The 24,531-nt window shown below is 48.5% G+C and overlaps 1 protein-coding gene across 6 annotated transcripts in view; it reads left to right on the top strand.

The window, feature by feature from the left end:
- The first annotated feature begins 3,885 nt into the window (after nucleotides 1-3,885).
- Nucleotides 3,886-24,531, top strand: part of BOLA3 (bolA family member 3) — a 38,822-nt gene continuing 18,176 nt past the window's right edge. For 2 of the 6 annotated variants that reach the window (XM_041756824.1, XM_041756823.1), the window contains exons 1-3: nucleotides 3,894-4,012; nucleotides 6,362-6,488; nucleotides 8,542-8,630. In XM_041756824.1, the coding sequence (XP_041612758.1) occupies nucleotides 3,959-4,012; nucleotides 6,362-6,488; nucleotides 8,542-8,630 (270 nt within the window). In that variant the 5' untranslated portion in view covers nucleotides 3,894-3,958. Of the gene's footprint in view, nucleotides 4,013-6,361; nucleotides 6,489-8,541; nucleotides 8,631-14,325; nucleotides 15,373-24,531 lie in introns of those variants that run through there. The other 4 variants (XM_041756826.1, XM_041756825.1, XM_041756822.1 and 1 more) reach the window with 4 other exon arrangements.

Below are 24,531 nucleotides of genomic sequence, written 5' to 3'. Positions count from 1 at the left end.
GCAGAGGGAGAAGCAGGCTCCATGCACCGGGAGCCCGACGTGGGATTCGATCCCGGGTCTCCAGGATCGCGCCCTGGGCCAAAGGCAGGCGCCAAACCGCTGCGCCACCCAGGGATCCCGGGTGCCAGATTTTTAAAAAGAAACAAAACACGGGCGCCTCAAATTTGGTAGATCCTTGGTCATATACCTCTGTCCTGGCTGCCAGAGAGGCTGGGGTTTTCTGGATTTTACTTGGAGGATTAGAGTTCACAGCAAAATTGATGCTGGATGTGCCAAAAGTTTGGACTGGCTCCTGCTCTGACTTTTTTGTTCCTGCTCTGTGAAAAGATAAGGGAGTTTTCACTAGCATGTAAGTTTCTGGGCACACTGTTTTAACCCAACTGATATTTTTTGTAGCATATTTGCAAAGTGAAGGAAGTCAATTATTGATTCAGATTTTGGCTCACCTCTTTTCTTGTGCCTGATAAGTGCTTTGAATACCACTTCTTTAGGGAAACCTACCTGTTAGGGGAGTCTTCAGCAGGTTAATCCTTAGAGCCACCTAGGAAGGGGGCAGGAACTGAGAGGTATGTTAAGAATTTTTCAGTGTTTTTCAGAAGGTGGCACAAATGCTCTGACTTCACATAGCGAGTTCATAGTGAGACCAGTTAGTTCCTCTGGGATGCATCTGTAAAAATTCCATGTGCTCAGGTGTGCTAAGAGGGTCTAGAAAAATGACTATAAGCATACCTATGAGGTAAAAAAAAAAAAAAAAAAAAAAAGTATCCAAAAAGATCCTCCTGAAGGAGTTTTTCTGTGATTAGCTCAGATGTAAATATAAGTATGAAAGCTGGGAGTGACTATGAACCAATATAAGTTAAGATAAAAGATAAGAGAATCTCAAGTTTAGGGCAAAAAGGATAAAATGCAGAAGGAATAGACCCATTTCCTGGGACTAAAGCTATGACACTTTTAATCATAACAAAGTAAAATTGGCCTTTTAAAAATAATAATAGTAAAAAAGTAAAATTGGCCCTTTATTTGCTTCTATCATCAAGGGTAACTTGAGGTAACTTTTTATGTTAAGTTAGAATAAATATGGAAGCCCAAGATTGGTGAGACTATTCTGCAAATCCTTTCCTAAAAAGGTTCAAATTCACACTACGGAGCTAGAGTGGCTAAATCACTGTCAGCTCTGTTTGGTAATCCTAATGTGTGCACTCTTTGTTCATGCCACACTTTGTTCATGCAGCTGACAAAGCGGACAGAATCAAGACCCTGTGGCGGAACTTCGGAACCACCGGGAAAAACACAGCTACATAAATTGGTAGCTCTGAAGGGCCACATGTGCAATAAATGTAATACACAAGTTGTGAGCTCTTGCGTTTACTGTGGGGCAATCAGAGGTGGCTGCCTGGAGAAGACAAAGCTTGAAGTTTCTTATAAGACGGGTCATGGCATAAGCAAGCTTGTAGCATAGCTTGTACAGGGAGGGACCAGCTGCCCAGTATTACTGAAGGGTGAATTTCAGTTGGACAGGGAGGTAGGGGTTAAATCATATCAAAGAACTTAGGTTTTTGCCAGTAGGTGATGGGAGGGTCAGAAGGATTTTAGATAAGCAAGCAATGGACAGGTTTTCACCTCAGACGGCTCTGACAGCAGTGTAGAGATGCAAAGGGGACGATCCTAGGGCAAGACCAATGGTCCAAAATACCCCTAACAATGTGAGCAATAGTGAAATTAGGAGGAAGAGGAAGGTTGAGGATAAGCAAAAGTACTGATTTTCAATAAAGGGGGAATTTTTTTTTTTTTTGCATTTTTTAAATTAATTTTTATTGGTGTTCAATTTACCAACATACAGAAAAACACCCAGTGCTCATCCCGTCAAGTGTCCACCTCAGTGCCCGTCACCCATTCCCCTCCAACACCCGCCCTCCTCCCCTTCCACCACCCCTAGTTCGTTTCCCCGAGTTAGGAGCCTTTATGTTCTGTCTCCCTTCCTGATATTTCCCAACATTTCTTTTCCCTTCCTTTACATTCCCTTTCACTATTATTCATATTCCCCAAATGAATGAGAACATACACTGTTTGCCCTTCTCCGATTGACTTATTTCACTCAGCATAATAAAAGGGGGAATTCTTGCAAATAGAAATCAGTGAGCCTAACGTGGGTCTCTTACAAGTGACAAACCCAACCAACTGAAACGACTTTAGTGCTCGTTTCTGGCACCAGTTGACACACAGTGTCAAACATCTGTCTCTAGCTCCTTCTTCTGTATCTACTCCATTTACAAACTGGGTGCCATGCACGATTGTAAAGACGGCAGCCAGCAGTAGGCTCTCTAACAGTTTAGCAACTCAGAGGTAAAGGGCCATCTCTAGTTTTCTCTCTAGACCAGCTCTCAATGGGCTGGCTCGGATCATGTGACCAACCCAAACCAATCCGTGTCTGATTGGCCAGCCTCGGGTCATGTGACCACTCCTGAAGCTGGGGATAGGTCGACCTCATCTGAGCCACGTGGTCTGAGGAGCAAAGGGGGTTCACTACATAACCCGGGGAAGAAATATTTGTGGTAGTTTTAATTACAACAGTGAAGAAAAATGTAAAGTTAGCAAGTTAACCTCTAATCCCACACCAACCCTGATGTTTAAGAAATCAAGCAAAAGATGTAAGAGAAGTCATTGGAGTAATCCAAAGGAGAAATTATGAGACCCCAAACACAAGTCACTCCATTAATACTGAAATGAATTAAGCATGGGTTCAGGTGATCACTTTCAAGAGCAACTGTCGGTATGTCCCACTTATCCAAATGCAACGCCGTGAACTTGGGCGTAGGCTGGACAAGTACTGGTGAAGCCTGCGTGGCGGACCCGACCCCATGCCGCAAAAATACACTGCTAGTGAGAGAAAGGGCTTGGTCCGGTTTGGGCTCTGACGTCTGTCTGAATTACTCTAGAGGTGGGGCAGGTTTGCTGGATAATCTTACCCGTCCTGAAGGAGGCAGCTTCCACTACATTGGCAGGACTCCAAGGTGGGTGGCTCCAGCCTACTTTTCTGCTGGGCCATGTCCTCCTGCAGGGACCTTAAACCCAGGCACATCCAAACCTGAGTTTGTCGGGGCACCTGGGTGGCTCAGCGGTTGAGCATCTGCCTTCCACTCAGGCCTTGATCCCGGGGTCCTGGGATCGAGTCCCACATCGGGCCTGCTTCTCCCTCTGCCTGTGTCTCTGCCTCTCTCTGTGTCTCTCGTGAATAAATATATAAAATCTTAACAACAACAACAACAACAAACCCCCCCGCAAAAACCAAAATCTGAGTTTGTCGTCCCCTTCACCCACCGCACTGTCCAAGCCAGGCTCCTTTCTCACCCTGGCCACCCGATCGATCCATTCACTCCATTCCCTTCCCCTCCCAAGTGTCCAAACCCAGTCCCCCATCCTGCTGCCCCAGCTCTCCTGGAGGCTTCAAATCTCACCCAGACCTTCGTGATAGCCTCAGAACTTCTGTCCCCGTCTCCAATGTCAGTCCCCCCCCCCACAGCCCCTCCTCTTCGCAGGAGCCCGAACGGTCTTTCTAAAACGCAAACCTGAGAACGACGCCGCTGCTTCCTGTCCCTCCACGCCTCCCCTGTTCTGGAGGGAGAAACCCACACCCCCCAGTTTGGAAGGCAGGTTGCGGGCGGTGGGGATGGGAAGGGAGCTGTCCTACCTCGGGCGCGAGGGGCAGTGCGAGAACCTCGGCGTCTGCGGGCTGGAGCGGCCCCCCGGCGTCCGGAGGGTCTCCGCGCCGGGAAGGGCCTGGAGCTCGCCGAGCAGCAGGTTCCGCGCAGGCATCCCCGCGGCGAGGGCTGGGCCGGGCCGGGCGGCTCGCGGCCTCCGGGCGGCAGGGGGCGGCCTCGCCCGCGGCGGCTCCCGGGCCCCGGCCCCGCGCCTCTCGGGGGACGCGGCGACCTCGGGCGGCGGGCCGCGTCGGCCGGGCATGGCGGCGTGGAGCCCGGCCGCGGCGGCGCCGCTGCTCCGCGGGATCCGCGGGGTGAGCGCGGGCGGGCCGGGCTGCTGCTCCCGGGCGGGAGGCGCGGCGGGGCCTCGGGGCCGGGCTCCCGGAGAGCGCGGCGCAGGGCCCGGGGCCGGCCCTCCCTCCCTCCCTCCCGTCCACTCCTGGTGGGTTCGGCCCTGCCGGGGAGGGGGCCCGGGCAGCGGAGAAACGTCAGGGCCCGGCGCGCGCTGGCGGAGCTCCGAGCCGGTGGGGGGTGGGGGTGGGGGGTCGGGGTCTGGGGGGGCGAGGGGGACAGACAGAAACCGTCGCGGTCCGGCGGGCGCGGAGCAAGCGGTGTCGACGCACGGAGCCGGAGACGACCCCGCGGTCACCCCGAGTCCTGGCGTGGGAGCCGGGGCGTGCGGGGGCTCCGGGCTTTGGGCAGGTCCTCCCGGCCTCTGCGACCTCAACCTTCTCGGAGTCCCACTCGCCCGGAGTCGACGCCCAGCAGAGGGCACTCCCCGCGCGCTCTCCTCGTTTTCTCTCCGTCTCTGACTCCCCCTCTCCTCACTTCTTCCACTTGCTCTCACCTTCTTACTTCTCTCCGGCTGCTCCTGAACCTGCCTCCGCCAAGTATAAAGAGCTGACAACTTTCAGAGTGGACAGTCAGCATTGAGGAGTTTTGTCAGTAGCTTGCTCGGGTAAAGGCCGCTGCCTCCAAATTAGCACAAACGGAGGGACGACCTCCCAGGGAATCAGCAATGCTAAGCACCCTCGCCCCTTAGTCAGTACCGCTCCCTGCTACCTGGTTACCCTCCGCCCTTGCTCCTCCCCCAAGTCTCTGTCCTCCAAAGAGGCTCCATCCCCTCCCCCTCCGCCAGCCCAATCTTAGCCAGGCCCACAACATCTAGCCACTGTCCTTCCACACAGCACTCAGTCTCATTCCAGATCTTTCTTCTGACCTGCACTGCAACCGCCTGCTAGAATTGAGACTTCTTTGCAGGTGCCAGGGGGCGTGGCTGAATGAGGTGCACATTCTGCTCTTTCATTTGTTCATTCTTTCATCCATCCTTCACCCAAGTCTCCTGGAGGGCCTGTCCTGGCCCAGCTTTGGAAGGCTGCAGTAAGAGGATAGATGCAGTCTGAACCTTCGAAACCAGCTGGTGAATAAGCCAGTGCACAGATCATTTTAAAGATGGCGCTTCGAGGGGCACCTGGGATGCTCAGTCAGTCAAGAGCCTGACTCTTGATCTCAGGGTGATGAGTTCAAGCCCTGTGTTAGGCTCTGCGGTGGGTGTGGAGCCTACTTAAAAGAAGAAGAAAAAGGTCCTTTGAGATCTAACACAGGACCCTGCTCTAGGCCATCAGGAAAGGCCCGAGGACGGGACTGAAAGGTGAAGAGATGGTGCTTTCAGGACCAGCATCAGATATACAGCACTTGTGTCTCCCACCTGCCATCCCCCTCCAGTCTCAGGCCCTGTGCTGCTCCCTTTGTAATACCTGGGCATCTTTCCTGACTAGCTTCTAAAGACACTGTTGTGTGCAGGTTACTTTGGCACCAAGAGGCCTCAAACTCCATAACCTTTAGCCTGGCATTCAAGACCTGCCATGCTCTCTGTTCAGTCTCCCTTTCAGCATGTCCTCAACCCAGCCAAGGGGCTGCAGGCCCGATTTTTTGTTCTTTCTACCATAAGAGTTGAGACATGTGCCCATCGGAAGCACTGGCTCCCTGTGGTATCCCCCAAGGGGCAGGGTGAGTGCTGTTGCCAAAGGTAAATAACCTAAAAATGTTTCTCCTTTGGTCATTTAATAGCATTTTGTTGCTTCTTCCCAATAAGAATTAGTACAGATCGCAAAGTGCACCTGGCTTAGTGAGCAACAGGCCTCAAGGCCACATCCCACTGGAGGGTGTGAAATGTTCATCAGGCTGACAGGATAGGCCGCATTTGGTCTCAGCCAGGTGTGGGCGTGGGCACGCTGGCCTGGGGGGATGCGTCTGAGGCACCCTGGCCAGCCTCTCTAGCTCTGCATCTCACTGATGGACCCACCCTAGCACTTGCGTTCATGCCCCCCTCCCTCGTTTCTTCACCTCTAAAGCTGACGTCATGGTGTCTCTCTCACAGCAGTATCCTGAGGAGTTCAAGATCTCTTAAGTTTGTCTTGTCTCTGGAGTCAAAGTTGAGTCATTTACAGAAGTCATTCCACTTCTCGGCTCCATTTACTCCCCAAAACGTTTGTTCTGTGTCCTGGGGAGCTTCAGCGGACATCCGATGCCATGCAGTCCCTCTGATACAGCCCATGGCCACGCTGCAGGCGGGGGCTGGGCCCTGGGGGGGGGGGGCAAAGGCTGGTGGGGCCTGGGGGTGCCATCATCTTGCCCTGCCATGACTCTTCTCTGTTCTGCAGCAGCCTCCTCTTGTCCACTGTGCCCAGCGGATGTTTGCCTCGCAGACTGAGGGGGAGCTCAAAGTGACCCGGATTCTCAAAGAAAAGTTTCCTGGGGCTACAGCTATCAAAGTCACTGACATTTCAGGTGAGGTTTTTCTCTCCTTCCCACCCAGTTTGGTGGGATTGGGCCCTCTGCTGGGGCAGAGGGCAGGGGGCTGGACAGAGCCAACTTGCCATCAGCGGCTTCTCAGTACATGTGGCTTTTGGACAGATGGAATATGGCTTCTCCCAGCTAATGGCAGGGAGGTGGATGTGGAAGCATTAGAGGGAAACTGTGTGTGGGGATATGGCCCGGCTGGGAGGACTTATGGTTGCTAGCCCGGTGCGATTCCGATGATCCCTCTAGTCACCCTGAGGTTCAGGTCCCGAGTCTTTAATTTGACTTGGAGATGAACATTAGTTTCTCCACATTCTTCTGACACCCTAGAATGTTAGAGCTGGAGCTGACCCCAGAAGGATTTTATCCTTTTGAAAGTAACTTTCTTCCTTTCCTCACGAGGAGCTGAGCCCAAAAAGGCCAAAGAACCCAGCCCCTCACAGGGAGGAGGTAGCAGAAGTGGAACCAGCACCAGGACACAGGGGGACGTAGGCAGACTCTGCTGAGTCCAGTTACCAGCCCCAGGCACCTCAGAAGTCCATGGGGGGCTGCGTGTTAGGAATAGGCTGGGGAGGCGAGTTCTGCACCCAGGCCAGGAGGACAGGGCCTTTGTCCAGACACACAAGTGGAACAGCTTAGCAGGAAGGTGGGCGTCTACCTGCATCTCTCCAGACTCAGACATGTCTTTGCCACGAGGGCTCCCTGGCTTCTCTGAGAACATAACATCTGCAAACATCAGGAGAAAGTCTAAAAAAGTACTTTTTATTTGAAACTACAGACAAATTAATCAATCCAAAGATCCACTGGCATGGGAGGTCAGGCAAGCCCTCTGGGGTGTTCCAGGGTGGTGCTGAGGCCTTGACGTTAGGAGTCCTATAGCTGCCCCAGGCCCAGGTCAGCCAGAGCTGGAACGTGGCCTTCAGGCTGCCCCTGCCTCGCCCTGAACGGAGTGTGGAAAGGGAATCGAGGCCAGGAAGCTTGGTTAACCAAAGCTCGGATCCCTAGTGCACTTAAAGCCTGCTGAGTAAATTGCACCTCTCAGAAACTAGCTGGGTGCTACCAGCCCTGGGGACATGTTCCTTCTTGCCCACACTGCTTCATGCTAGGGCAGCACCCTTCCATCAGTCATCAGCACTAGCTCTCCAGCCACGTGGAGACAAAGTTTGGGCAGGGGGTAGATGTGTCCACCATAGGCTCCGCCTGGACAACTTGGCCAAAAAGCTGCTCCCTCCCTGAGGAAGCCCAAGGTGAGACCCTGAGGGCTGCTCCCAGACCAGGAGGGGCTAAGGAGAGCTTGATGACTACAGCTCAGTGACCAGCATGTCTGCAGCTGCCACCATACTGCTGTGTCCCTGTCTCTCTCATGCGCCCATTCTTTTCTCTTCTTTTTATTAGTATTACACAGTTTTTTTTTAAACCAAGCTTTGTTGTATTTTTCATTTTTATTTTATTTTATTTTTAAAGATGTTATTTATTTATTCATAATAGAGCGAGAGAGAGACAGAGGCAGAGGGAGAAGCAGGCTCCATGCAGAGAGCCCGATGTGGGACCCGACCCCGGGACCACAACCTGAGCCAAAGGCAAGCCAACCGCTGAGCCACCCAGGCATCCCAATTTTTGCATTTTTAAAAATATTGATTGCTGGTCCTTTGGAAGGTTGAACCCTAAAACTCGGCCTCTCCCATTCCTCTTCCATGGAATTCCATAGTTTGTTAGCCTACTAAACAAATATGGGGCAAACCTACATTTCCTAGGCTTTCCATGCCTTGTGCCTTATGTTACATAGTCCACAAGTAATACTCCTGGGTAGGGCAACTGCCTTGGAAAAGGAAGAGCACATTTTGGATCAAGACAGCCTATAGGGGGTGTGTGGTCAGGTTGCAAGCCTTGACAGTTTTAGCAACTTTCCCAAATAAGAATATTAAAAAAAAAAAAAAGAATATTCATACCTACTTTGGATTGTATGGTACTTTGAGGATCTATGGGATTGTGGCCGCTGTAAGTTAATAACTGAAAGACTTTCAAGTCCTGTTTATTTCAGGAGGCTGTGGGGCGATGTATGAAATCCAGATTGAGTCAGAAGAATTTAAGGAGAAAAGAACCGTCCAACAGCATCAAATGGTCAATCAGGTCAGTAGAAGCTGCTGCTGGGCTCCAGTATCTTGAGAGGGCCTGAGGAGCAGGGAGGGCATTTTAATTGTCAGTCCTAGGAAAGAGTAATGCAATACCACACTCATGCAGACAGCATTCAGGACGTGAGCAAAATGTAATCTGGAACTATCTGGAATCAGATGGTAGGCAAATAGGAATTTTATTCAGAACTGAAAACAAGCTACCCAATAGTTATTTTACATTTCCTTATATATTTCTTTATGTAATGCTACCAATGTTTGCCTTACATATTTGTAAACATACACGTACTAAAAAATAGATGTTTTTGTAGATTTAAAGATATTTTTTTAGCATCTCTTTGGACTGCTTTGCAGCTGGGTATGGCATGATTGAAAATTCCTCCAGCTGCCCCAGACCCAGTGACAGGACATTTGGGGCTCAGAACATCAGATTTAACCAGGCTAGGTCCAGCTTATTCATGATCTATGCTTATTTTACGTGGAATTTATACCAGCCTTGACCCTTGGCCTGCATCTGCAGAGCCACCCCCTGCAGCAGGGGCATCTGACACCATTCCGGAAAGTCTTGCACATTGTGAACTGGTTTAATTTTTGTGCAACACAGCTCTGGTCATGAGAACCCCTCTGTGGCCCTGTGTATATCCGGTTCCAGTGTCCCAGAGCTATTCCAGGCCTTCACCCTTCTCCGAATGAACCCTCCTTTGGCCCCTGCTTGTTTTTCTGTCTGTGCATCTGGACCTTTGTCCAGATCAGACCTCCTGCCTGGGTTCCCTTCCTCTTTTTCAGCACCCAGCTCAAACGCTGCCCCGCCCCCCACCTGCCTGGCAGGGATTGAATGTCCCTGCACCCTCTGACTGCAGCATTTTCTGCCTTGCGTCCTGAATAGTTATGTCCCTGCTGTCTGTCCCTTGGCCCTGTCATCCCTTTGTGGGCTGTTCCCTTTTGAATCCATCTTTGGATTCTTCACAGAGCCCAGTCTTTGGCTTGGATGTGGACATCTATGGCCATATGGTGTGCTGCTGGTCTGCCGGGAGGTCTGGGGTGGAACGGCTACTTTGCTTTCCCAAAAGTGCTTGTAGTCCCACGTGATCTCAGAGGTAGGAGCCAAGGCAAGACAGGGAAGACCTGACTGGCCTCAAAATTACTCAGGCTGCCTGGTGTGCCTGGACTCCTAGGGGCACTGTTATTTTGAGTGCATCCCCTGGCCTGAAGCCACCGTTACAAGTGGGGAAGGAGGCAGGCTCTAGAGTCTGTCTGCCCACATCAAACACGTGGACTCTGCTACTTTCTAGCCATGGAAACTTGGGCAACTTAATCAAACCTGTCTGCCTGTGCCTCAGTTTTTTAATCTGTCACTGGGGAGAGAAACAGGACTCACCTCAGAGGGCTGTTTTGAAAATTAGTGGTAAAGCACACATGTGGCACTGAGAACATGGCCTGCCACCTTGTAAGTTGTCAGTAAACATCAGCGGCCATCACCATCATCATCCTTGTCCACAGCATTGGGTGGAGCCCATGCCGTGTCTGAGGGGGAACGCAGCTGTTCCCTCGGTTTGAGGGAATGTCCCCTACATCATCATGGGCTCAAGGCTTCCTCTGGACCCCCATAGAATATGGACTTTCCTGGTACCATCCTAGTGGGAGAGCCCTGCACGCTGGTCTGCACTGTGTAGGAAGCTAGCTCCATGCAGGCCGGCCCTGGGTGTGTTTTGTACACTGCTGTGTTGCCTACACCTCACAAGGGAGCTGGCACATACAGAAGCCCAACCAGTTTTTGAGAGTTTGTAGACAGTAAGGAGAACTGGCCTCGTTTGGTTATTGGCTCACAGATAAAAGAAATGTTTGGTGGCTGAAAGCCCTCCCATTTCAGAGAATTCACCTGCTGGCACTGGTGTACTTTTAAAACTCAGGTCATTATAGTAGCCGCTTTGCCCACCCAAGCACTGCTTATTGCCCACTCAAGCTGTTAGCAGGCCATGTGGTTCCACAACCAGATGCCCACTGAGCCAGAGCCTGACCCTCAGCCTGTGCGGAGGCCCTGGTCAGCCACAGCAAGCTGCTAGGGCTCCAGTGCACACATCTCAAGGTACTCTTGCGCTCCTGGGCATTTTCAGATGATCACATTTGCAGGTGTTGGCTGTGTGGGAATCTGTGGGAGGAACAGAATGAAATGTCTTTGAAAGCAAGTCAGTTGGCCTCCAGGGGGCTAAGCTCGACCTGGAGTTAGCCGCCCATCTATTAGAGGTGTTGGAAATGAGGGTTCTTTTTTTTTTTTTTATTTTTTTATTTTTTTTATTTTTTTTTTTAATTTTTTTTGGAAATGAGGGTTCTGATGGGCACTCACGGAGGAGGAGTCTGACCTAAAAGTGGAGTGGAAGAGAGGTGAGCAGACTCCGCACTCCCCAGCTTCTGTTCCGTGGGTGCTGAGTCAGCAGCCTATTCTATTCGGGAGGAAGTGATGGTGGCACTGGAGGATTTGCTGGGATGCTCTGGATGCCCCAGCTATTGGGTGGGGGGCCTGGTGGTCCTGGGCTGGGGCGAAGCTTTCCCCGTTGGTCTTGCTTTGTCACCCTAATAGAATCAAGACTCTCAGGTCCAAAATGCCCTTGAGAGGCCACATGGTCCATCTGATCCCAGAATCCACTTACGATCTCCCTGCCTGATTCCCTGGGGACAAGGTGTCCCTGCTATCACGACTCATACCTACCCCACCCTCAGCAGAAATGCCATTCTTCAGGGACCCTGCCGACCTGTGGCCTAGACTCTTTCAGCATCTGGGGCTCATCAGCTTTCTCCTCTGGAATAGTCACCAGTATTGACTTTGGGCCAGGCCCCAGGGATGTCACCCAGCCTTTTCCTGCCCTGGGAAACAGCCACAGGGAGAGAAGTGAGCACTGAGTTCCCTTTTGTGTTAGACGAGGCCGGTTCCTTCTTGGCTGTCTGCTGCACAGTGGGATCCAAGCCTCCATGTCCTTATTGGCAAAGATCGCGTGAGATGTCTAGCCACACGTGTCTGGCCTTGTGACGCATGTGGAAGGCATTTTGGCCACAGCAGGTGCCCTCTCCCCTTCTCAGCCTCTTTCTTGTGTGTTGCCCATTCACCTGTCCCTGAAGGTGCCTCCACCCATATCTCCCCTGCCTGGAGCCCCACAGCGGATGCCCTGGTGCCTGGGGGAGTCCAGACCCACCCTCTTCTCTGTGGCCTGCTCCTGATTCACAGCCAGGCTTCCCCTGGTGAATTGGGCCAGGTTCCCGGCCTTCCCTCTTGGACCCACTTCTTGGTCCCTCTGCCTATCCCACTCCCAACTGTCCAGCTCCTGGTTTGCCTCCTCCATGAAGGGCCAGTGTCAATGCAAACTCCCTCCCATGAACATGCACAGCAACGCCTGCATGCTTGTGGACTGGCAGCGCCTATCACTATCTCCCTTGCCCATTTTGGGGGCCCTTGTATTACTTCCTTTACCTCTTCCATCCTTTTCCCATGCCTTTTGTATCTGTGATGCCAGCACAGTAGCAGGCACTGAGAAATGTTTACCCAAACTACATCTTAAAAACTGTGGGGCTATGGCCCAGTCACTTCCCTACCAGGACGTCAGCTGTGAAATTACCTGCTTGCCTGCTTGATCTTTTTTTTTCTTTTAAATATTTTATTTATTTATTTATTTGTTTGTTTGTTTGTTTGTTTGTTTGTTTATATGACAAAGAGAGAGAGAGAGACAGCGAGCACAAGCAGGGGGAGCAGCAGGCAGAGGGAGAGGGAGAAGCAGGCTCCTCTCTGAGCAGGGAGCCTGACATGGGGCTCAATCCCAAGACCTGGGGATCATGACCTGAGCTGAAGACAGATGCTTAATCAACCGAGCTACCCAAGTGCCCCTAGTCCAATGATCTGTAAGGCTCTCTATAGCGGGGAGATATGCTAACCTCATCTCAGAAGCCTGCAAGAGAGTTGCTAGAAGGCATTGGGAGTTCTCAGTGCCCAGGGCATGAGGGCTCAAGGCCTTCCATGTGAAGGTGTGCCTGGGCCCACGCTAGCCAAGGAGGCTTTAAGGATTGTGCCCCAGGTGACAGCCTAAACATGGGGACAGGGATGCTGCCCTTTAGGGGGCATTCTGTGCCTGCAGAAAGCAGAGAGCTTGTGGCCCAGCTATGTTCCCTCCCCAGGGTGAGGACAGGAGTCTTCCCCCATGCCCCTCGGGGCATTTCTGTTGTCTGCAGAGTCAGGGATGTTGGTGAGTTGGTGAGTGTGGAAGGGAGTGGTGCATGTCCTTGGCTCCCAGCACACAGCAGCTCCTGCTTTGGGGCTGGACAGGAGCCCAAGGGGAACGAGAAGTAGCCACAACATCAGGTTCAGGTCCTAATTCTGTTCCTCGCTTGCTGAGTTTGGACAGGGGACAGATTCCATTTCTTTTTATCGAAGAAAGGGATAGGACTAGATTTTCTCTAGGGATTCTTCTCCCTATAAACCTGACCACACGTTAGGGATATTTTTTGTTGTAAAGTAGCAAATGCAAACAAAGGGAATAAATTGCCAGAATTATCTGGTTTCTGGTATATCTAGATTCAGGGTTGTTTTTTGTTTTTTTTTTTTAAGATTTTATTTATTCATGAGAGACACAGAGGCAGAGGCAAAGGCAGAAGGAGAAGCAAGCTCCCTGTAGGGAGCTCAATGCAGAATTTGATTCCAGGAGCCTGGGATAACCACTGAGCCATCCAGACAGCCGTCCCTAGGGTCTTAAACAAGTTTATCTGCTTGTTCTTTTTCATGCTCTCTCTCTCCACCTCTCTGAGCTTTTAGTTTCTGTGTGTTGGCCTTACTATCTCCTACTGGAGATGGGCTTTCTCTTTTTATCAGAAAATATGGCCCTCAGCCACCTCCAACTGACATTGTTCAAGTAAAATGACTGTGACAAGGCTCCACCCAGAAAAATCCCAGTCGAGATTCTGATTGGCCCAGTTTGGGTCCCATGTCACCCCTGGACCAATCAGGCTGCACCAGACGGACACAGCTACCTAAATATCAGGCAAATTGGTAAGTCCAAGAGCAGTACACAATGAAGATATCCAGTGGCTAGTGGACAAAGGGGAGTATAGAACAGTGTGTTTAAAATACTACCATTTGTGTTCCTAAAAGGTAGCAGGGTGGGACACCTGGGTGGCTCAGTGGTTGAGCATCTGCCTTCAGCTCAGGTTGTGATCCCGCGGGGTCCTAGGATCAAGCCTGCATGGAGCTCCCTGCAGGGAGCCTGCTTCTGCCTCTGCCTCTGCCTCTCTCTCTCTCTAGGTCTCTCATAAATAAATAAAGGAAATCTTAAAAAAAAAAAAAAAAAGGTACCAGGGTGGAGCTATATTCATATTAGCTTAAAAATGCATTTTTCAATCATTGCAAAGACACACAGGAAATTGACACCATTTCTCTATTTGTGGATGGTGGTGGGAATGAGGGGTGGTGGAGGACAGGTTTGGGGGCGGGGGGAGGGAAACTTCAGTGCACACCTTTCTATAACTTTTGATTTTTGAGCCTCATTAGACACTAATTTAAAAAAACACAAAACTATTTTCTTAAAAAAAAAAAAAAAAAGAAAAACTGCTTAGCCAAAGCACGTGTTGAGCCTCCTATGGAGCCAAACACACTCACAGAGACTTACTGTAATCCATGTCAAGTGCAAAACAGTGATGCTCTTCTACTTACTTAGGCACTAAAAGAAGAAATCAAAGGGATGCACGGATTGCGGATATTTACCTCTGTCCCCAAACACTGACCACGGCCTGGCTACATAGATGCTGCTACTTAACGCCTTTGGATGAACTTGGCTGACACCATCCTTTCCTAGACATTTATCAAAAAAGTTATGTATTTTGTTCATAGACATTTCTGTATTATAATCATAGAAGGATATGTTCTCTATTTAGAGATTAATTAAAGGCAACAGACAACTAAAACCTTTGAAGAGCCACTGGTGATGCATCCAGTTCCTTTGTTTCAGAGGCACTGTCCTTTTGCCCAGAGTGCTCTTGTCCTCAGACACTGCTGTCGTGCTGCTACACACGCGGATTGGAGTGCTAGCTAGTTGTCACGTCAAGAGACTTTCTTGTTTCTTCTCTAGGGAACTATTAAGGCCCCTTAATCTTACCAAAAAGAAAAGAAAAAAAGGAAAGAGGAAAAAAAAATATCGTTTGGTTTTGCTGTTTCCTCAGTTTAATGCCTGTCTTTCCCTTCCTCCAAACTTCTTACCAGAATGATGTTAGACCTTCAATTTCTTACTACCTGGCGTGGACTCTGAGGAGTCTGGGACGCCAGGGTCAAGGTCTTCTTCCTGCTTGAAGATCTGCCACACTCTGCATCTCGGAAGGAGGTGCAGCCCACCTCCCACAGCAGAAGCGGAAAAGGTTTGCTTTCCCAGCTCCCTCGCCAATGGGCACAGGTCGGTGGTCTAGACCCAGCCCATCAGACGGATCTGGACTTTGAATTGGGGAGCTGAGAAGGAGGGGTAGTGGCACGTCCATCCCAGCAGCCGCGGCAGCAGAGTCCGGCGCTCCGCCTGTGCGCAGTGACAGTTTGTGTAACAAGCTGCCGTCTCTGGAGTCTGCCGTGGCCGTCGCGGTGTCTGGTTCTGTGGCATGATTTTTAGGCTCTGGTAACAGAGCCTTCCCCGTTCCTGCCCAAAGCAGAAGCTGGTTCGCCATTGTTCCCACAAATCTGTGACTGTTCCATGTCCTTTCACTAAATTGTTTATTGTTCACACCAGTCTGGTCAGTGTTGCTTGCAACTGAGAGCCCTAATGGGTTCTCCTGTTCCCGTGTGGCTCCTGCCCTCCCACCCCCGCTTCCCTGCTGGACAGCTTCCTGAGCCACTATGTCCACTGCCCCTCTTGGTCCCCAGCACCCCAGTCACTGTGGTGAGGGCGGGCTGATCATCCGCTTCTTTCTCAAATGTGTCCTTTGTCTTTCATGGAGCTGCTCACCAGGGAAACTAGCATTTCCGAGGCTCCCCAGTACCTCCCTAAGAAATGAAAGTATGTCGTTAAAACAACCTAGGGCCTGAGTTTGGGAGCAGCACAAATTTTGAATGTTCTGTTCCCATACCATGCCCCCATTTTGGGGTTTAAAAATATTCTCTGTCTCCGCAGTATGGGGGAGGGATTGGTGTCCTGCCAAGGCAGACCCGCCTTTTACATGGAATAAGAGCTGAGTTGTGTAAGAGCTGAGAAGCCAGGATAAAACAGAACTGAGGATCAGAGGCGCCTCTGAAAGAGCAGCGCCGAGGACAGCTTTTAGGTGGTGGAGGGAGGAAACGCCTCGGAAAAGTCCCGAGGCCAGGAGAAGGTAGCGGTCAGGGAGAACAGGATTCGGCTCGGGTTGGTTACCTGTGTGGAGCCCAGCTGTCCTCCTGAGGCTGGGCTGGACATAGCCTCTGCTTCTAAAGAACAGAATAAAGTAGAAATGACAAGGTGCAGCTTCAGAGACTATGTCGTAGAAGGCACTGCGGCTTCCTGCTCTTTCTCAGGTTGCTGACTCTGGGGGAAGGTAGCCACCACGTTGTGAGGGCACTCAAGCAGCCCGTGGAGAGGTCCTCGCGAGGAACCGAGGCCTCTTAGCCACAGCCAATGAAACAGGCCTGCCGACGGCCAGCAGGGAACTAGACCTTCTGCCCAAACCGGAGCCATTTGGGTAAGCCATCTCAGAAGAGTGTCCTCCCCAGTCACAGTCACAGCTAAGCCTTCAGACAGCTGTCGCCCCAGCTGGCATCTTGACTGCAGCTTGCCAGAACCACTCAGCTAAGCTACTCCCAATTCTTGACCAACAGAAATTGGGAGATAATAAATATTTGTTGTTTGAAGCCACTAAGTTTTGGGGGAAGCTCTAGAAGGAAGGATAACTGTACACTGGCTCTTGTGCACTAGGGGCAGGACACTGGGGTGGTTCACCTATTGAAGGAGACGCTGAAGAGCCAAGCTGCCGAAAGGATGGGGTATAGCTAAGTGTCCCACAGCGTCCCTGGGGCTCCGCATCTTCTGTCTATTTCTCTCTGCAGATCGACTTTATTACAGATACATTTCTTGTAGATGGGCATTCACCATGTACTGCCCGAGTATGACTCACTGTACTGTCCAGAGCTCTGAATTTTTATACTTAATGTCCAAGGCGCGAGAAGGGCAGAACTTTCTTCCAAGTTCCAGTCCAAAGAATGCCAGGGAAGGCCTCTGATGGGCCCACCTTGAATCAGGTGCCACCCAGGAGTCCTATGACGCGGCAGTCTTTCTCTGGACTCTGGTTTAGAGTGGAGAGAAGAGCAATTGGCAAAAAAAAAAAAAAAAAAAAGTGAGGGTTCTGTGCCAAGAAGAGGCTGGGGCAAACAACAGGCTCTTTTTTTTTTTTTTTTAAGATTGTATTTATTTTAGAGAGAGACAGAAAGAGCATGTGCAGGGGGAGCAGCAGTAGAGGGAGAAGGTGAAGCAGACTCCCCACCGAGCAGGGAACGCAACGCTGGGCTCCATCCCAGAACTGGGAGATCGGACTGGAGCTGAAGTCAGACACTTAACTGACTGGGCTACCCAGGACCCCAACAATAGGTATTCTTGACTGGAGGGAAAGATGATGTGGCCTGGCAGGCCTCCTAGGAGTCGGGGGACTCTTGCCTGGCTTCACCCCACTCCCACCCCAGGTGATTCTTCAGGCCCAGAGAAACATGTCGGCCCTACCACTTCCACATGTCTGTTCCCAAATCTGGCAACAACGTTTCAAGGAGTTCCCTGCCCCCTTCTGCAGTTATTCTTCCTCCAAAACTAAAAGGAAAGTTGGGAGAGGAATCAGAGCTTCTTTTTAGTTGATTAAACAAGAAGAAATTGTTTACTCTGAGTGGCCAGAGTATAACATTGTATCTGATACGGCCAACCGTTAGCTTTTTGATTAAGTGCTACTTGTGGAAATTGCTGAATCGATTTGGTACATTTTCTGAGTCAAGTGTCCTTTTAAAAACAATGTACTCTTCTCCAGCAGAAAATCCAAAGCACCTTGAGATAGGTGCTTGCTGACCAGATAAATCAACCTAAGGGACACTGCCCTGCCCATAGCCCTCCCCCAGGCTGGTTGGGTCCCAAGGGTTCATGTAGTGCCCCTCTCTCCCCTAATTAGACACCCAGCTAGCAGCTAGCCCACGGGCTGGCCAGCAGCCTGGGAGGGGCCCTGGGGCCACCAAACCCCAGCCATGTGCTTGAAGTGGCAAAGAGCGGAGGAATCCAAGTCTCTTTCTGGCGAATCCAAACTGGAAAGGGTGAGAGTAAATGACCCAAGGACCAAGGACAGCTCATGGCTGGTGGAAAGCTCTGAGCGAACAAATAAGGACATTCCAATCAGGAACTACGGAGAGAATCCATCCAGGGGAAACGAAAGTTGGAAAAATGGCCTGGCAGATGCCCTGTGAGGCATTTGCAAATCTGAGTTAAGAGGAAGCGGACACCGGAAATAAAGTAGACAATGATTCTCACTCCTGCTGCAAATGAGAACCACCTGGGGTGTTTAAAAATACTCACACCTGGGGCGCTTCCAGGTCCAGAGGCAGAGACCAGGCAGTGAAAGACAAGCGAACCGCCCTGCGTGCCTTAGAGCCTCCTGAGTCAGGACAGACCCCCTACCTCTGTCCCCAAAACTGGGTGAGGCTTGCCCTGCCCACCCCCTTTCCTTCCATGGGGCGGCTGCACCTGCGTGTTTGCCAGCTCGCCTCCATCCCCTACCCACCTTGGTGAGGGGTGCCTGCAGGGGCTGCCCCCACCCCCTGATTCCACCGGGGGAACGGGGACGGTGGGAGAGTGTCCCGGCCACCGGAGCTGGAGGTGGGCCCTGGTCCCCCACCTGCCCCAGGCAGGCCAGGCCTCTGCCATCTGGGAGTTTCCCGAGTTTTCTGGAGCGCCCTCCGGCCGGCAAGGTAAGACACCCCCCCCACACCCACCTCGCAGATGCCAGGTGCATGTCAGAAACCTTTGGCTTGAGTCGACAGAGTTGTTTCTTGCTTGCAACCCAGGAAGCCTGAAGCCACACCATCCCTATCTTACTATTCTCCCCTTGCCCGAGTGAGCCCGACTTTTGACATCTTTTACATTTGCATTCGTTCTAATAATGCTGATAGGATTAAGTCTGTCATTAGGTGCTGTCAGGAAACTGATCTCATTTCTTAGGTCGTGGTAAGATACCCTGACACTGTGAATTTCAAAGAACACTTAAGCACTTTAATTTTGTTTTGTTTTGTTCTAGAAAAATATAATGCTTATTAGAGAGGCAGATAGGAGGGTTTCTTCAATCACGTTGACCTTTATTCAAGCATCATTTATTTATTCAGAACCTGAACGTCTGTCATCGTCTCTGGCCTCGGCCAGCAGGCCACCTCCCCAGCAGTTATAAAAACCCACAGGTCCTCAGGGAGCAGAATAGCCAGCTAAACAAATGGATGAAAGTGTAAAAAAAATGAGAACAACTAAGGTTCAAGTAATAATGTTAGCTTTTTTTAAATAAATGGTTTTTAGGACAGTTATATAACTGTTTTTAGAACTATTTTAGATTTACAGAAAAATGGAGAAGATAGTACAGAGTGCCTGTGTATCCCACACCATTTCCCCTACTCTCAGCAGTTTAGATTAGCGTGGTACATTTGTTACAATTAATGAACCCATATTGATACGGTATTACAAATTAAAGCCCATAGTTTATTCAGATTTCCTTACTTTTCCCTTAATATCTTTTCCCTGGTGCCCCTCCACGACACCACTTTACATGTCGTTGTCATGTCCCCTTTGGCTTCTTCTTGGCCATAACAGTTTCTCAAAATTTCCTTGCTTTTGATGACCCTTTAGGTTTTTTTCCCCCCTTTAGTTTTTAAATAGTGCATACCGATATATCCTGTGAGGAAATTATGGATGTGTTTGACAGAAAGCAATTTTTTTTTTTTTTTAGAAAGCAATTTTTTGGTCATTAATTTTTTGCTGCTTGGGGCAACTGGCTGGCTCAGTGGGTGGACCGTACAATTCTTAATCTCTGGATCATGAGTTCGAGCCCCACATTGGGTGTAGAGTTACTTAACATAAATAAATAAAATTAAAAAAAAAGAGAGACAAGCCTCTACTTATTTTAGATTTAAAAAGAACTGTGCCTTAGACACCAAAGGCATATTCCTCAACCACATATGGTCACAGGAAACCTTTTTTGTGAGGGCACCTTGGAACTGTACCCATATTTGTAAATACTTGGGTGTTTAGGGATTTCAGATTTACAGTGTTTCCCCTTCTTGGGAAAAAAATGTTTGGAGTTGAATGTAAATAATAGTTTAATTTTTAAAGCTTAAAACAATTTGTATAATATTCATATTCCTGATTACATTTGATCATTAAAAAAAAATTTAATCCCAGTATAATTAACTTACAGTGTTATCTTAGTTTCAGGTATATAATATAGTGATTCAGTAATTCTACACATTACTCAGTGCTCATCAAAGTGTACTCTTTAATCCCCATCACCCATTTTGTGATTCTCCCACCTACCTCCTCTCTGGTAACCATCAGCTTATTCTGTATAGTTAAGAGTCTATTTTTTGGTTTGTCTTTTCCCCCTTTGTTCATCTATTTTGTTTTTTAAATTCACATATGAGTGAAATCATATAGTATTTGTCTTTCTCCAACTTTTTAAAAAATTTTTTTTCAACTTTTTTTTGAAGTTTTTTTTATTGGAGTTCAATTTGCCAACATATAACATAACACCCAGTGCTCATCCCGTCAAGTGCCCCCCTCAGTGCCCGTCACCCAGTCACCCCAACCCCCCGCCCACCTCCCTTTCCACTACCCCTAGTTCATTTCCCAGAGTTAGGAGTCTCTCATGTTCTGTCTTCCTCACTGACATTTCCCACTCATTTTCTCTCCTTTCCCCTTTATTCCCTGTCACTATTTTTTATATTCCCCAAATGAATGAGACCAAATAATGTTTGTCCTTCTCCGATTGACTTATTTCACTCAGCATAATACCCTCCAGGTCCCTCCATGACAAAACAAATGGTGGGTATTCGTTGTTTCTAATGGCTGAGTAATATTCCATTGTATACATAGACCACAGCTTCTTTATCCACTCATCTTTCGTGGACACTGAGGCTCTTTCCACAGTTTGGCTATTGTGGCCATTGCTGATAGAAACATCGGGGTGCAGGTGTCCTGCCGTTTCACTGCGTCTGCATCTTTGGGGTAAATCCCCAGCAGTGCAATTGCTGGGTCATAGGGCACATCTATTTCTAACTCTTTGAGGAACCTCCACACAGTTTTCCAGAGTGGCTGCACCAGTTCACATTCCCACCAACAGTACAAGAGGGTTCCCCTTTCTCCACATCCTCTCCAACATTTGTGGTTTCCTGCCTTGTTAATTTTCCCCATTCTCACTGGTGTGAGGTGGTATCTCATTGTGGTGTTGATTTGTATTTCCCTGATGGCAAGTGATGCGGAGCATTTTCTCATGTGCTTCCTCTGTGAGATTTTTGTTCATGTCTTTTGCCCATTTCATGATTGGATTGTTTGTTTCTTTGCTGTTGAGTTTAATAAGTTCTTTATAGATCTTGGATACTAGCCCTTTATCTGATACGTCATTTGCAAATATCTTCTCCCATTCTGTAGGTTGTCTTTTAGTTCTGTTGACAGTTTCTTTTGCTTTGCAGAAGCTTTTTATCTTGATGAAGTCCCAATAATCCATTTTTGCTTTTGTTTCCCTTGCCTTCATGGATGTATCTTGCAAGAAGTTGCTGTGGCCAAATTCAAAAAGGGTGTTGCCTGTGTTCTCCTCTAGGATTTTGATGGATTCTTGTCTCACATTTAGATCTTTCATCCATTTTGAGTGTATCTTTGTGTCTGGTGTAAGAGAATGGTCTAGTTTCATTCTTCTGCACATGACTGTCCAATGTCTTTCTCCAACTTACATCACTTAGCATTATATTTTCTAGATTCATTCACATAGATTCTAGGTATCTATCATATAAGTCACATTATATTCTCTAGATTCATTCACATTCTCTAGATTTCATCCTTTTTCATGGCTAAGCAATACTCCATGGTGTGTGGTGTGTGCACATGCATGCACATGTGCACATGTGCATATACACACCACATCTTTATCCATTCATCTATCTGTGGACACTTGAATTGCTTCCATAATTTGGCTACTGTAAATAATGCTGCAATAAACACAGGAGGGCATATATCTTTTCAGACTAGTATTTTCCGGGATCCCTGGGTGGCGCAGCGGTTTGGCGCCTGCCTTTTGCCCAGGGTGCGATCCTGGAGACCCGGGATCGAATCCCACATCGGGCTCCCGGTGCATGGAGCCTGCTTCTCCCTCTGCCTGTGTCTCTGCCTCTCTGTCTCTCTCTCTGTGTGACTATCATAAATAAATAAAAAATTAAAAAAAACAGACTAGCATTTTCCTATTCTTTGGGTAAATACCCAGTAGTGGAATTACTGGATCATTTTTAATTTAATGTATCTGTTTCTGTGCCAGTGCCATACTGTTTTGCTCATCATACCTTTGTAGTATATCTTAAAATCTGGATTGCGATTCCACCAGTTTTGCTCTTTTTTTCAGGATTGCTTTGGCTGTTTGGGTTTTTTTTTTTTTTAAGATTTTATTTATTTATTCATGAGAGACAGAGAGAAAGAGGCAGAGACACAGGCAGAGGGAGGGATCCAGATGTGGGACTTCATCCCAGCATCTTGGGATCATGACCTGAGCCAAAGGCAGACAGTCAACCATTGAGCCACCCAGGTGCCCCTTCATAATATCCTCTTATAATTCTTTGTATTTTTGTTGTGTCGATTGTTATTTCTCCTCTTTCATTCTGATTTTGTTTGAGTTTTCTCTCTTTCTCTCTCTCTCAATGAGTCTGGTTAAATTAGATTTAACTGATTTAATCATATCAGTTTTGTTGATCTTTTCAAAGAACCAACTTCTGGTTTCATTGATCTGTTCTATTGTATTTTAGTTTCTACTTCGTTTATTATTGTTTTTAAAGATTTTACTTATTTATTCATGAGAGATACAGAGAGAGAGAGAGAGAGAGAGAGAGAGAGAGGCAGAGACACAGGCAGAGGGAGAAGCAGGCTCCATGCAGGGAGCCCGAATGCAGGACTGGATCCCGGGTCTCCAGGATCACACCCTGGGCTGAAGGTGGCGCTAAACCGGTGAGCCACCTGGACCGCCCAATCTGCAGGTGTTTTTAGGTCTGACATGAGTCTCTGGTAGGCAGCATATAGATGGGTCTTGCTTTTTTATCCATTCTGTCACTTTATGTCTTTCGATTGGAGTGTTTATTTCATTTACATTCAAAATAATTATCGAGGGGGATCCCGGGGTGGCGCAGCGGTTTGGCGCCTGCCTTTGGCCCAGGGCGCGATCCTGCAGACCTGGGATCGAATCCCACGTCGGGCTCCCGGTGCATGGAGTCTGCTTCTCCCTCCTCCTGTGTCTCTGCCTCTCTCTCTCTCTCTCTCTCTCTGTGATTATCATAAATAAATTAAAAACAAAACAACAAAAAAAAATTATCGATAAGAATGTAGGTATTGCCATTTTGTTACTTGTTTTATGGTTGTTTTTGTAGTTCCTCTTTTCCTTTATTCTCTTGCCCTCTTCTCTCACAGTTTGCTGGCTTTTTTAGTGATATACTTGGATTCCTTTCTCTTAATTGTTTGCATATCTATTTACCATTTTTTTGCTATAGAAAGCAATTTTTATAACAAAAACAAAACTACAAGAGAAGTCATCATCTGGTTGGCCAATTGAAAGTTACTCTAGGGGTGCCTGAGTGGCTCAGTCAGTTAAATGTCTGCCTTCTGCTCAGGTCATGATCCCAGGGTCCTGAGATGGAGCTCCCCATCAGGACCCCTGCTCAGTGGGGAGTCTGCTTCTCCCTCTCCCACTGCCCCTCCCTGGATCATGCTTTCTCTTTTTCTCTCTCTCTCAAGTAAATAAAATAAAAAGAAAAGAAAAAAAAGAATATTACTTTGTTCTAAACATTTTGGCAAACATTAAATAGTCACACCTTAAGACACCACACCAAGAAAATACACTGGCATTATTAAAAATAAAACAAGTACCCTGAGTTAGAGGCATCAGAAAGTAGCAGCTTAATCTGGACAGGATAGGTTTAAAGGAGGGCATTGTCTTGGGTGAGGTTTGGTAGATTTATAAACAAGGTTAGGTAGGAAAGGCTTTTCCAGGGCTGCCCGGGTGGCTCAGTGATTTAGCGCCACCTTTGGCCCAGGGTGTGATCCTGGAGACCCAGGATCAAGTCCCACGTTGGGCTCCCTGTGTGGAGCCTGCTTCTCCCTCTGCCTGTGTCTCTGCCTCTCTCTCTCTCTCTCTCTCTGTGTGTGTCTCTCATGAATAAATAAATAAAATCTTTAAAAAAAGATTTTTCCACACACATCATTAACCTATAAAGTGTATAATTACTAACCTATGAAACAAAGGAAGAAAACTATAAACAAGCTGAGATTGTCCCTCTTTTATTTAACAGAGAACTGTTGGCAGAAAAATATTTTGGGTGGAAGTCGAAAGTTATGATGCCTTAGAAATTGTTTCAGTACTTTTTCTACTACTTCAGGCACCAATTAGTGGAACTGAAAATACAAACTGTCTTAAGCTGCTCCATCCTTGCCCCACATCTTCCTCTGTTCTTGGAGCTGAGGCTTACAGCATAAATTAATGATCATAGGTGTATGCACACAGCCAACTGCCCCGCCCTGTCCAAACCAACTGAGCTATTTTCTGAATCAGATTTGCACAACTCAAAAGAAAAAATAGTTCAAAGACCAGGATGTTTTCAAGGCAGCTTTTTAGAAGCTTATGTTGACTTGCCCCATTTTAGGCTTTTTCGGTGTTTA

The sequence above is a fragment of the Vulpes lagopus genome, chromosome 5, assembly GCF_018345385.1.
Source record: "Vulpes lagopus strain Blue_001 chromosome 5, ASM1834538v1, whole genome shotgun sequence".
Classification (NCBI taxonomy): Eukaryota; Metazoa; Chordata; class Mammalia; order Carnivora; family Canidae; genus Vulpes; species Vulpes lagopus.
Note: the sequence above shows the minus strand (reverse complement) of the source record. Positions and strands in the feature narration are given on the sequence as shown.